A 13,217-nucleotide genomic window follows, 5' to 3' on the forward strand; every position below is an offset into this window, starting at 1 on the left:
TGAAGGGTATAATCTCCCCATTGTCATTTCACCCGACGATTATGAAAAGGAACAATGGTGGAGTCTCACTGGGGTGAGAGTCATCGGTGTCCATTTGGTATATACTCGCTCTTTTACGACACCAAAGAATCAGGGGGGAGAGGGAGGATGAGTGTCTTAACACATTGTTCTAAACCCGGGGTTCCTTTTCCACCATGAAGACACTCAATCTTTCGTGCACGATTGAATCGACGTTTGAAAAGAGAGCAGATGAAGTGGAGACTATTTTCTGTACGAGTATTGCAAGGGACACCTGGACAATCAAGACAGATAAGAGTATTGCTGCAGTAAATGTACCTTCGTTTTATCAGTTGTTCAAACGTCATCTCCCAAGGGGAAAAACAAACAAACAAACCAAGAAATATGAAAAATGGAGACGACGAAGCACTCTAATCAATCTCGATTATCGAGGTACCATGGACAGTTCGATCATCGCGGCTGTATCATGTTGAATGATAACAAAAAGCATCAACGTTATTGTGAAATACCGGACATAAAAATCGTTACGAACCTTGATCAACAAATCCATCAAAGGCTTCGCGAAGATCGAAGAGACGATCGACTGGCATACCAATACGATGACCGAATTCATCAGTATCATCATAACGATTGATAACAATAGCACCGTGCTTGTAGGTAGGTCTCGGTGCAAATACGTTGGTGCCAGGTTGGAGCGGTGGTGCTGATTGTGCAGGATCATAATTTTTCACTATTGTGGATGGTGCAGGTTGTGCAGGTGAATCGGGATGATAATCATGGTGATGTCTTTCGCGATGATGTTGGTGCATATTGTTGTTGTGCTGATTATTATTATCATGCTCGCGTTTGTGCTCTGGCTGCATATCATGCTTGGGCTTATTCGACAGGGAAGAAGAAGAAGAAGATAAAGAAGAAGAAGCGGACGGAGATGAATTAATGCCCTTGTTATCTAGCCCTAATTGTCTAGTTCCTCCACTGGATCCATCCAACCTTCTTATTTGATGATTGCTGGTGTCTATTGGTGGCTTTGATTGATCTGAATCCGGTGGGGTTAGTGGATTCGGTTTTATACCGTATCTACCAGTACCAGTGCTACCTGGTAATTCTGGTACACCATAGTGATTGTGATGACGATCGCTATCATCGATATCGTAGCTATAGGTGCGCGATGTCGCGGGGAATAGAAAATAGGGGTACATACTGGTCGGGGGCAACCAGATCTCTTGGAAGTTCTCCTGCTGGGGGTCGAATGGATATAGGGCCGAGTCCGTTCCCGATAGGTCTACGGACGCGGAGGAAGGCAGAAAGTCTGAAACACAGAAGCAGAGACGCAGGCGTACGGAGTGAGTGGAAAATGTGCGGTTTTGATACTTTGTGTGCACGATTTTTGATCATGATCATTTCATGTGATGAAGTTTGATGATGAGGGTGATACTAATCATGAGAGATGAACAGATGGGTCTTTTTTCTGATTGGTCAGCGAGACTGTGAGGAGAGGAAAGGTTCATTACATCCAGGAATTATGGACAGGCTCCTTTTCAGAAATGAGTACCCATGTTTGAACAAAAAGAAAATTGTCCTGGAGGACGCAAGGGTGGAGAGAGGAGGGCTTTTAAATTGAATTTTCATAGTGAACGACTCAGTTGGTGCTCCCGCGAGCCCCGACCTCGTTTACTCTACGTGAATACTGACAGAAATTACTTTGAAATTTGTCCCGGAAAGAAAATTTTTCATGGGCAAGTAAGAAGTAAAAAGAACGAGCCAAGATGAGTATGTACAAATAAAAATGACGGAAAATATGAATAAATGTAACGCGATTCATGCTGATCTACACGTGTCGCAATGGAAATGAATATTTTTTGACGAGACACGTACACATCCTTTTCCGAAACCCTCACTCGAGGCCCCTCTCCCTCCGCCGTTGAGTGCCATAAAGTGTCACGAAACTTCATTCTGAGTCGTCGCATCTTCAAAACTTTATATCGGATTTTCAGGAGTGAATAAGACGAACGAATTTGAATAGCATCAAGCATCGTGATGGCACTCATACCCGCTTGGATTCTCAAGACCTCAGGGGTTACCCTGTACCACGGCATCTTGAGTTATTTTGTTTACAGTGTGAGCGAAATTGTGAATTCTCGTGGGCAATGACTTTTTCATTTCCGCGTGAAGTACAATCCGTACAAGTGTAATTTTTACTATTCGAGTTTCAGTGCACTTTGAATATAGTTGGAAAATTGATTGACAAGCGGAGCGATGAAGGATTGTTATATTGGATCAGGACCGGATGATGAAATGATTTGCAAGTGAATGTGAATGAGTCGTGTGATGAATACAAGATTGTTTCGAACGAAAATAGAAGAACAGGTAGAGAGTCAAATAGACAAGAGTAGAAATACACATGCATGGATACATTCTACGTACACATACGGATAATTCAACGACTTCCAAACAAAAACAAGAGTTTGAAGATAATCAACGCCAGACAGATGTCAACATGCAACTGTACAAAGCATGCGGTGTTTGTCTCGTTTGCACTGTTGATCATACGTTTAAGAGACATCCAAAATCGAAAATTAAAAACTAAAATGTATAAAATTCAACAGATATGCCTTTGTCGTCAAACATTTGCTTTATCGTTACTACTTGCTTTCACGCGGTGATGCGTGCCAAAGTGACAAGAATCCATGGTATGTTGGAGCATCGGGGCATACGCGTTACGTCGTTGGAACGATACATTCTTCATGTAATAGATACCAATGAAACAGCGTTTTTCCGCTGAATGAAATATCACAGGAATTTCACATAGCAGTGCTGTCATTTTCAAATGAGCTTTTATCGTTAAATAATCATGATTGTGATAGAGAAATAATACAAACCCAAAATACCAGAATTCTCAGTGTGCGTCAGTTTGTTTATTGTACAAGGGTAGATGCCAGTGATTTCGTGCACGCGTGACATTGTGAAAGGCATTCTGCGAGTGCATTTTGGTATCCATCCCCCGATGCTTATTCGAGCTTATAACCACGTGGGAAATGGTGTAAACATACTCGATGTGACACGAGATAGGTCGACGGGAGAAAAGGAGCAGGGGATATTTCAACTCGGATATCGTGAGATACCCGGGAGCTATACGATGCGACAATTTTGCGTCCGCAGTCTCACGAACGATGTAAAAAGTAACATTTTGATGGAGTTGGTTAATGAAACGATAAATTACATTCACATCTGTAAATAAAGTTAAAGCTGACGTTGCAATGCAATGGAACAATCTCACTGCATCTGTCATAATAGGATGCTTCGCATGATATCAATTGATAGATTAACAGTCAATGATTATTTCATGTTTGTTTATTTGGAGTTGAAGTAATGAAATGTTTTTCGATGGAGTAATGAATGATGACATAATTGCTAGTGAGATAATAAATAATTAATTCATTTAAGACATTTAGAATTTTGAAAATTATTTTCCCTCTATTTCTTTCATCGATTCTGGTATTCACCAGTATCATTTTCGGATGGAAGTGAATTCTTTTGGAAAAAAAAAATTATCCCGTCGAGGTTGCCACGGGGCTCTCATTCATATTCATACTCTACAGCTGTGCCTCGCACTTGGGGTGAACAAAAAAATGAGTACATGATGAAAGAAAGGAGGGAAAAAGAATTGAGTCGAATTTATTTTTGTTATAAATTTAAATTCGAATGAAATTTTTGAAGCTGTCCGCATTATGAGAAATTAATTTTCTGGATGTAAATGGTGAGAATTGTTTGATGAATGGAGAGAAAAATCGGTTCAATATAACTCATGAATTTTAGCGATCGTGTGGCGTATTGGTTTTTACCAGAACTCTAGTGGAAAATATCATACAATGCTTGGGGGAAAATCAAGAGATTAAGGGTAACGTTATCTTTGATCCTCGATAACTGGTGAACGATGAAGTAGAATTTTTTGTTTCTTCTCCATTTTCAAGGATTTTCTTTAAGGGGAGACCGTGGTGAAATTTGAAAGTCTCGGCTCGGCCTTAAGAGCCATTGGACGACTTTTGATATATGAAGGGATATATAAAAAAGTGCGTCTCTCGACTGGCATTTGATTCACACCTACGGTCGCAACATGAAATAATTTGATTTTCCCGGCATGATTCACTCTTACTTGATTCAAACCGATTCTTCGACTTGGTTCAGGATGATTCTTTTTTTGTGAAGGCACATGAAGTCGACTCTTACAGTCTATGATACGAACGTTTAGACACATTCAATTGGGTAAATGGAGGTTGAAGTTCAATATTGTGAAAAACTGAATGAATGGGAAATTTTACGGAGCAAAAAAATGTGGCTCACACAGGCGATGAACGTCGCAGTTGCAGGAGCTCGCATTACTTACGGCCAATTAAGTTGGATCAATGCAAACAGCAATTCCTAATGATGAAATGCAATTAGTAGCATCTTTGATCCTGAATGTGTAAATCTGTACCTATCAGCACGAGTGGTAATTATTGTTCGTTATCAAAGGGATTGCTTCCTTGCGGGGAATATCTAATGGAATAATATTGATTCTGATACTACCAGTATTTGGATGAAAGTTTGATGCAAAGAATTGTGGCAAATATTAAACGGGTAAAATTTTTTTTCATAATTATCAATATTGTATATTCTTCACTCAAGAACGGTGGAGACCTCAATTTATAATTATTTGCTTTGATTTGAGTATTTTATGACAATCTGACACAATTACAAAGAAATGCGTATTTTTGAAAGAAAGAATTTATTACAAGTTCCAATTTTGAAAAGCTTTTATTGGAATATTCAATCAGAAATTTTTAAAATTGTATTCATGATTTAGGAATATTATTTTCTATGTAGAATTCACTCGGAAAAGTATTATGCATGAATTTCATAAGTTGGATAATGAGTGAACATTATATTTCCAGCGATACTGGAGTGAATTCAACTGAAACTGAAATCCAATTACCACGCCATCGACGATTACTTTCTGCAACTATTTTATGTTTGAACGAAATAATTACATTTAATGAAAATGGTTCATTAATATCAATTTCAATAATTAAATGTTAAAATGACGCTTTGATCATATGAAAATTTCTAATTGATATAATTATCTGGAATTTTTGGCCCCATTCCGATTCGCGTGCAGACTTTTCAATGTTTCAGGATCGAAGATGCTTTATACTGTACTGATATGATTAAAAAATTCCAATAACACATAAGATCTGAAAATCGACGAACTGACATTGAAACAATTTCTAAAAACAAAATAACGTTACAACATCAAATATCGTGACGAGATGCTAACATTATCCAAATGTACTCATAATAATCATTCGTCGTGATATCACCAGGTGATTCCACACAGAGGAGAAATTTTTTATAAAAATTCATGTGTCAGCACTTCAACTCTAGATTGGTCACCTGATTAAATTAAAACAAAATTATTAATTAAATTAAATAAACTCCCTTTAATAATTAAAATTAATTTAATGAATATTGGAGTGTCTCAACTAAACAGTTGGAGGATCTAAAAAATGATATTAGTTATAAAACGTCATAATTTTCAGAGTTTCTAACAGAAACAAATTATTTCCAGTGGATAAATTATTGTTTCTCATGTTAAATGAAATTGGCCGTTACGCGACGTTGCCGGAAAATCGCTAAACGCGCTCGGGCAGTGTAGAGTGAATTTGGTAACGCTGAAGCCTAAATAATAAGGCGGGGAATCCCCGCGGAGGTGACCAAAGTCGCAGTGTATGGTGACCAGACTAGGGTTAAACGAGGCTTAATTTACGACCTTGAGAAAATGACGGTGCAGCTCCAGAAATGTCACTGCAGAACGAGAAAGAACACTGTGCAATGATAGAGATTTCATGGAATTAGCAGAAAAATTACGCGGTTGCAGGGTAATTTTCTTAGAGCAGCAAAATGGAATTTCTGGTGCTGTAGGATAATTTTTCCAGGGGTGTGGATTGCGCTTCGCTTATGCGTTCTGACACATTAATTTTGTTATGAATTTTTTCTCCGTGCAAGAATCCATTCTAAAGACAAAAAAAATTGAGGACCAGCAACGAGTGTTGGATGACTTACCGACGCAAGGATTATGATTAATCATTGAAAATATTTTATCGCATCGTTTTTTCATTTGATTGGCCGGGCAAATGCAGCCGAACAGTGGTGACAACCGGAGTTGGGTCCAGGCGTCATGGCAAACTTCTCTGTAAGCATAAATAAAGATTTTTATGAGCAAAATTTTTGAAATTCAATAGTTCCCTGAGAATACTCTTATTTCACATTCCTGTACTGAAAGTTGGTATTTTTCACCTTGATGAGCCGGAGACAAGGGAGGGAGAGAGGGAGGAATCTCCTTTAGAAGATACTTTTCGCAATAGTACATTATGTCATCAGGCAATAAAAGCATTACGATGAAAGCTTTGCGAATGTGACTCTATAATACGAGCCAAAGGCGAGCATCAGAATCACATGATTTAATTTTCAATTGATTCAGAGTGCACGAATGTAATATATAAAAATGTAATGTAAATACCACCAAATATAATGAAATGTAAATTCACCTTAATTTCCCTAATAGCTGTTAATTTCCCTAGAATAATCAAACTGACATTTCCAGTTTCCATTGATTAATTTATGAAACGACTGACATGCATAAAATGAATTGATTATTTATTCATTATTTTCAGCTCTACAGTTGAACATTTTCAACGAGTGAGAAAACCATTCTAAAAATTCTCATCCCAAAAAGTAAGTTAATTATTATAATTATCAGAACAGTTACGAATGACACCCACCTAGAAACTATTCGGAGAACTCGCTGAGATTTCAATATCCGATCCTCCTGGAATGCAGATTCCAAATGGTTCGTTCTATCGATTGCATGTGAATGCAATTAAATATCTACGAGCGGATTTCTGAGGATGATTACAAGTGGCTCTCATTGCATCAGTCAACCTCTCTTCCCCTCTATTTTTTTTCCTCAAATAACTTCGAAAAATGGATATCCCCGAATGTAATGAAACCACTGGAATTTTCACCACAGTAGAACCAAACGACTGAAAATTTGTTCTGCATTTTTTATATCCACCGGATTTAAAATTGAATTTTCATATATCGCCGTGATTTACGCGTACACTAATAGAATGATTCATTTATTCCAAACGAGATTCGTTAACTATTAACGAATGGCAGAGTTGAATATGACCAAATGAATATTCGTTAATAGTTAACGAATGGTTCACTTGAATGGCGAAGGTCAAGTAAAACAAGGCTCCTCAAATATACATTCGTTAACTATTAACGAATGAACATTTGGTGAGACCGAATAGACCCTAACCTCCAACCAAAATCCATTCGTGAACAATAACTAATCCGTTCTATCAGTGTAGGATTCAATGAAATTGTACGCGAGATTGAAGTGTATTCCCGGAAACAAAAATGGATACTGAAATGAACGTGAGAAATGAAAATATTGAATAAACGTGAGGAAAAAAATAAAGGCGAGAAGGGATGATACAACGTGGAGGGATAAATTAGGGAGGGAAAAGAAAATAGGAAATCGCGGTGGATGGGTATGGCTGAAGGATTCTCAGACTAAGAATGAAGCATCAAACACGAACACAACGGAAGGCTGATTGACGAAAATAGGCCATTAGTGGAGTGTTATACACACAGAGAAAAAATTAGCTCTGCCGAAAAACTATTATTCCACGTATGAATATTTGAGGGAGTGGAACAGATTTACCTGAAGGAAATTAGCCAACTTGATAGAAGGAAATTTAATTCAATATCTTTCACAAAAATTGGATTTTTGTCGTTACCATCAGAAATATTCCTAGAACAATTCGAACTGTTGGCAGAAAGAAATCCTTTATAAAAAAAAGACGAGGAAAAAAAGTCGACTTAAAAAAAGTCGAACTTGAAAAATTTCGAATGAGCGTCAGAGCGAACACTAACAGATGATATTGAATAAACGGACACGGCGAGTGGGAATTTTCATGATCGATCTTTACGAAAATGAGCGTAAGTTTTAAAACACATTCCTAGCCTGAAATAAGAAACGAGAAAATAATCTACAATAATATCTATCAGTTGATATTCTCCATCTACATAAACACTAATTTGGCCATTACGAAAGAAATTATTGTAAAATCCATGTAAATTTACAGAGAAAACTAACACAAAAAGGATTGTCAAATAAAAATGATGTGCAAGTGCCACGTGACGGCGAACAATGCCTCTGATTTGTTGAAATCAAAACGGCTTAAGCAAAATTAAAAATTCAGCATCTATCATTCTCAATCTGCAATTCATCATGAAATCAATTGAATGCAATGTTGAATTTTCATAATGAGATTAAAGCTGACATCGAAATTTCAACGATCACTCAATGTTCCGTCGCAACGGAGTATTAAAAACTCAATTTATAAATCATTCATCAGTAATGTACAAATAGCACTCATTGAATCCGATTAAGGTTTTCAAACAAAGAAATTGACAGAAAATAATTGAAAAACAAAGATTCATTTTCACGGCATCGAACGTTCATATTATGTGAAATTACATTCAAAAAATTTTCATAAAAAATGTATACTTAAAGTCACTGAAAAAATATTCATAACTTCAATATTTTTACATTTACCATTTGATAATAAACGCAATTTTCGTTAAAATTTTGTCGTACATGTAACGACACATATTCATTAACCCGGTGTATCAATCAGGCATATTGAACTGACCATTTACCATCTCTGACGAACCACATGGGCTGGAAGTTCAGCAACTACCACCCGAAAACTTATAAAACATGAATATACGAAGCACCTGAGTAATTTAAGCGAGATCCCACTCGTGGTTTAATTGCAAAATCTAATTACAAAATCTCTCCGGTTCTTCCCACCTCAAAAATAATCCCACAACTTGTTCTATAATTCCACTTCCATAATGAATAAATTCGATTCAAGTCCACTTGAAGAATGAAATTAAACCCGAGGTATGAACGGACATATTATTTATACTCTAGTGTCATTGCTTTGTTGCAGACAATAATATTGCCCCCTGACACGGAGAGAAAGATTTATGAAAACGCTTGAAAAGTCTTTTCCCGAGGAAGATTGGCGCTACGTTCCAACCCTCCTCGTACGAGAGAATTGATTGTTTCCAGCGGGGTAATGCTCTTGAAAAATTGGAACAAGAGGAATAAATACGGTTACCGCATAATGGCAATGTAATTCCCCCCAAGAATCCCTGAAACCCACAATTAAGCTGATTCTAAGTGCACTTGTGTTCTTCTAACGCGCAAAAAAATATTTCTTCAATATTTTCAAGCCACTGAATTGAATTGATTCTCCATGATTACATATACAAAACCGATCCATGTCAGATAGCTACATCTAGTTTGAAAAGTTTAAATTAAATTTCAAGTGGATGACGCGGTTGGTATTGGAGCAGAGGATCCTTCCTATATGATTTTCAAGCTAAGTGTTTATGTTGTATATATATACATGACGGAAAATTTACTAGCGAAAGACATCTACGATAGCGATGATTTATCAGGCACTTAAACGCTACGAGGGAATCCGCATGTGATTCATATTAATTCAAAGGACCACTTGAATTCGAATGACCTTATTAGTGGATCGACGAAGCATGTCAGCATGAAAGGGAGCGAAAAGAGGGGGGGGGGAATAGCATGAAGAGCNGGGGGGGGAATAGCATGAAGAGGATCATTAAAAAGTTCCAATAAGCAAAACATGGAGTAATTGCCTCAGTTTACAGGAAAAAAATATAAACTGGTGGAACTCGGCCGGAATTGATCGGTTGCTTTTTCGATGGCATTTAATAATTATAATATAACATTTCAAGTCGAGCATGTATGAATCGAGCAGATTGATCCCAATGGCCAGACTTAACTGCCCGAGTGGAAATTCCGGTCAGGTCTTGATCAAGTTGACGGATCCGGTCTTGATCAGACATGTAACGCCAGTCCTCCTCTAAGATTTTCTTCAAACTCTTTCCCTGATCGAAAGAAAGAAATGAGGAATCGGAAAGGTAAAGTCAATCTTAAAAAGGACATATTCGTGCCACCGAAATGTTGAATATGCATAACACCAATTCTTTATCCGCAAAAAAAAACGTGACAGCGTTCTTATTCCAAAGCTAACATCAGCCTCGTTTAAAACTTCGATCTATTCACTAGATTCTGCTGTCATGTCTCATGTGAGCACACCGAAGCGCCCGTATAGACAAATAGGAAATTATTCATCACACTGACGCCATTTGTTTTATCGTCAGCGCGACCTGCACTTTTTTCGCTATTGAATTTTGAGTTTCATCCGGAGCAAAAAGTTCCACCAACATCAGCGTAATAACTTGAACGAAAATATCCTCCAGAATGTCAGCATTTTCACAGTAACGAAACAAACAGCAAGGTGCGAAGGAGAGGAACTTTCAAGGTGGTGTAAATGTACCTCCTGCAAGTACATTCATAAATATATGATGCGCATCCTCCCTTCTGCACATGTCGACGGGCAGTGAAATGGGAATGAGGAAGAAGTCAAGCCGTCCTTATGAATTTTAATGGGGACATATCGTCACGTGATAGGCGTAAGGACCATATTCCACCAGCACATCTAGATATAGCATAGGTAGTGCAAGAGGTAGTTTCAACCACACGAACATTGTTTGGGCACTTTGATGCGTATATTGCACACTAAGTCACCAAGCACAATTCCTCACTCTCAGGTACGTGACGTAAATTGATGAATTTACAGCCGATCGTTCTGTTGTCTATCAAATGCCACTGACTGGTTGATGTTTCGATCGTTTGATGATCAATTTGTAGGGAGTTATATTCAGTTGATTAAGACACTTTGGGGATGCTGATTACAATATAAATGGGAATGGAATATCTAACCTTAATCCTGGATTGGTCACCTCCTGAGGGAAACGCCGCAACGCGTCGTTTTGTTAAATTACTGTTGACTGCACGGAGAAAATAAAATAGTAAAGATTACTATGTTGGAATGCACACATAATAAACGTTACCAAAGTTTTGTAAGTATTACTACCAACATGGTAATGGCTACCATGGAGCCATAGTAATGGTTACTATGGGGCACAATAAGCTCCGCAATCCAAGTGGATATTCTGTTCAGGTCTCGATCAAAAACTGATCAAGTTCCATCCGAAATTCTGATCAGGCATGTTACACCTCCACCTAATGTTTTTCCACTAGGGAATATATTAAATATTACTATGTTCCATAGTAAACATTACTATGGTCACCCAAAAAAAAGTCGGACTGAATCATGCCGGGAATCGACTTGTTTCATGTCGAATTGATGGCATGAATCAAGTCGGACTCGGACAGATGCAAACCAGAATATAGGTCTGAATCAAGTCGAAAAATCGACTTGAATCAGACCGACTTCGGTTTGATTCAGACCGATTTTTCGGTTTGATGCAAATTGATTTGTTCCTAAATTCTCGATGTACATTGTCGATGAGGTCCCCTTGGAGAGCCTCATACATGGGGGGAGGGGGGTGTACACCAAGAATTCAGTACACATTCAGATTTTGCAAAGAGGGAGAGGAGGGAGAGTTGTGAATTGAGAATTCTCACGCTGTCGACCAAATTTAGAACCCTCATAGTTTACAGAATAGTTCTCACAATTTTCCCTTATTACCCGGTATTCCAATAATTCGTGCATAATAAAATAAAATCGAGCGAAATCGACAAACGAACCTCTCCTCAACAATCCACCTAGTATTCTCGAAAAATTCCTCTTCCAATCCGAAAAAACAAGCATTCAGAAGACAGTATGAAAAATTCATGAGAAGATAACACAAACCGTTAATTGTATTTCGTTAAGAGATAATGAGACCGATGGAATGAGAGTCCGTATAATTGAAAACGCCAGATAAAAATCATCAGACCATTATTATTTCTCGCTTTTTAATTAAACCGACCAAGCCGCTCGTAGTCGCATATAAAAGAGTGATTAAAGTCTACCACGGTTCAAATAAGTAGAGCATATTCCCCTTTTAGCGGCATAACGATGTAATAAGATGACACCATCACCAACGTGAGAAGGGGAAAAGTGTGAGAAAATATCGGACACATAGATGGCTAAAGGTTGGAGTTACGCTTTTCAAGGAGCAATTAATTCTCACCAACATTGTCCCTCACATTATTCGTCATACCAGTCTCGACACCGAGGGATCGAAGAATTTCTGGAATTTACGTTAGCAATTCCCGTCAGCATGAATAATTGTCCCCACCATCTCCCTCAGTGACACCTTCATTTTTCCCCCCAAAAATTATTCCATAACCTATCTCACCGCCCAAACCTATAAAAACCGACTGATAACAGAATACAATTGTTCCATACCGGGAAACCAACAAAATTATAATGACTAATTAATCTGACTGCCCGACAGCCGAGGCAGCATTGTGGCTTCAAAAATACAACTAACCCGAGTAAATTTCAGTTATCATGGTTAGGTTGGTAGACGAGTAGCTTTTCTTCCATATTAAACCGTACCGTAAGCATGATAAATCCCTGGGTAATTTAAATATTTCATATCCACCGCAAGAGATGTTTCAAACAGTCTAAACTGTTTCTCTGAATCAAAACCATCATAAACATTAAAAATATATGCATCCACCCCAGTGTACGAATCCTTTAATAAAATGTAAATCATAATGCATCTCCAAGCACTTTCTAAATTGGAAAGCTATCATTTACGTATCTCCCCCCTTATCTCAATTCATTCTGAGTAAACAATGGGTTGAACTCCATCTGGGGATGCAATTATTTGAATGGTTCATCACCCAACTGCTCTCTTTCTTAGTTTTAACCTCTTTGGAGGCTTTTCGTTCTCGCCACGTCTGCATATTGTATACCGTCTGCTTGAGTTTACCGCACTGAATTACCCAGACTCGTTGAGCTACCTTCACCATAAGCATGAAACGCGAAACAGAAGGATGTTATATCGTGGTTCACCTGGTACACAACAGTCAGTATGCATGTGCAAAATACTCATACAATTTTGTGCAGTGGCATTTGGCTGTTGGTGATGGTGGAAGTTGTCTCTCTTTTTCCAACTGTGTATGGAGGGAAATAGGTGAGGCGCATGTGGGCAACAAACAGGCAGCGGGGGGGGGGGAGAGG

At 38.1% G+C, this 13,217-nt stretch overlaps 1 protein-coding gene across 1 annotated transcript in view; it reads right to left on the reverse strand.

The window, feature by feature from the left end:
* LOC107037265 overlaps nt 1-13,217 on the reverse strand; it is a 140,189-nt gene that overhangs the window by 53,912 nt on the left and 73,060 nt on the right. The window contains exons 5-6 of the mRNA XM_015255726.1: nt 6,118-6,245; nt 551-1,327 (exon numbers count right to left, since the gene is read on the reverse strand). Of these exons, the coding sequence (XP_015111212.1) occupies nt 551-1,327; nt 6,118-6,245 (905 nt within the window). The remainder of the gene's footprint in view (nt 1-550; nt 1,328-6,117; nt 6,246-13,217) is intronic.

The sequence above is a fragment of the Diachasma alloeum genome, unplaced genomic scaffold (assembly GCF_001412515.2).
Source record: "Diachasma alloeum isolate Michigan unplaced genomic scaffold, Dall2.0 Dall_scaffold_00216, whole genome shotgun sequence".
NCBI classification, from domain to species: domain Eukaryota; kingdom Metazoa; phylum Arthropoda; class Insecta; order Hymenoptera; family Braconidae; genus Diachasma; species Diachasma alloeum.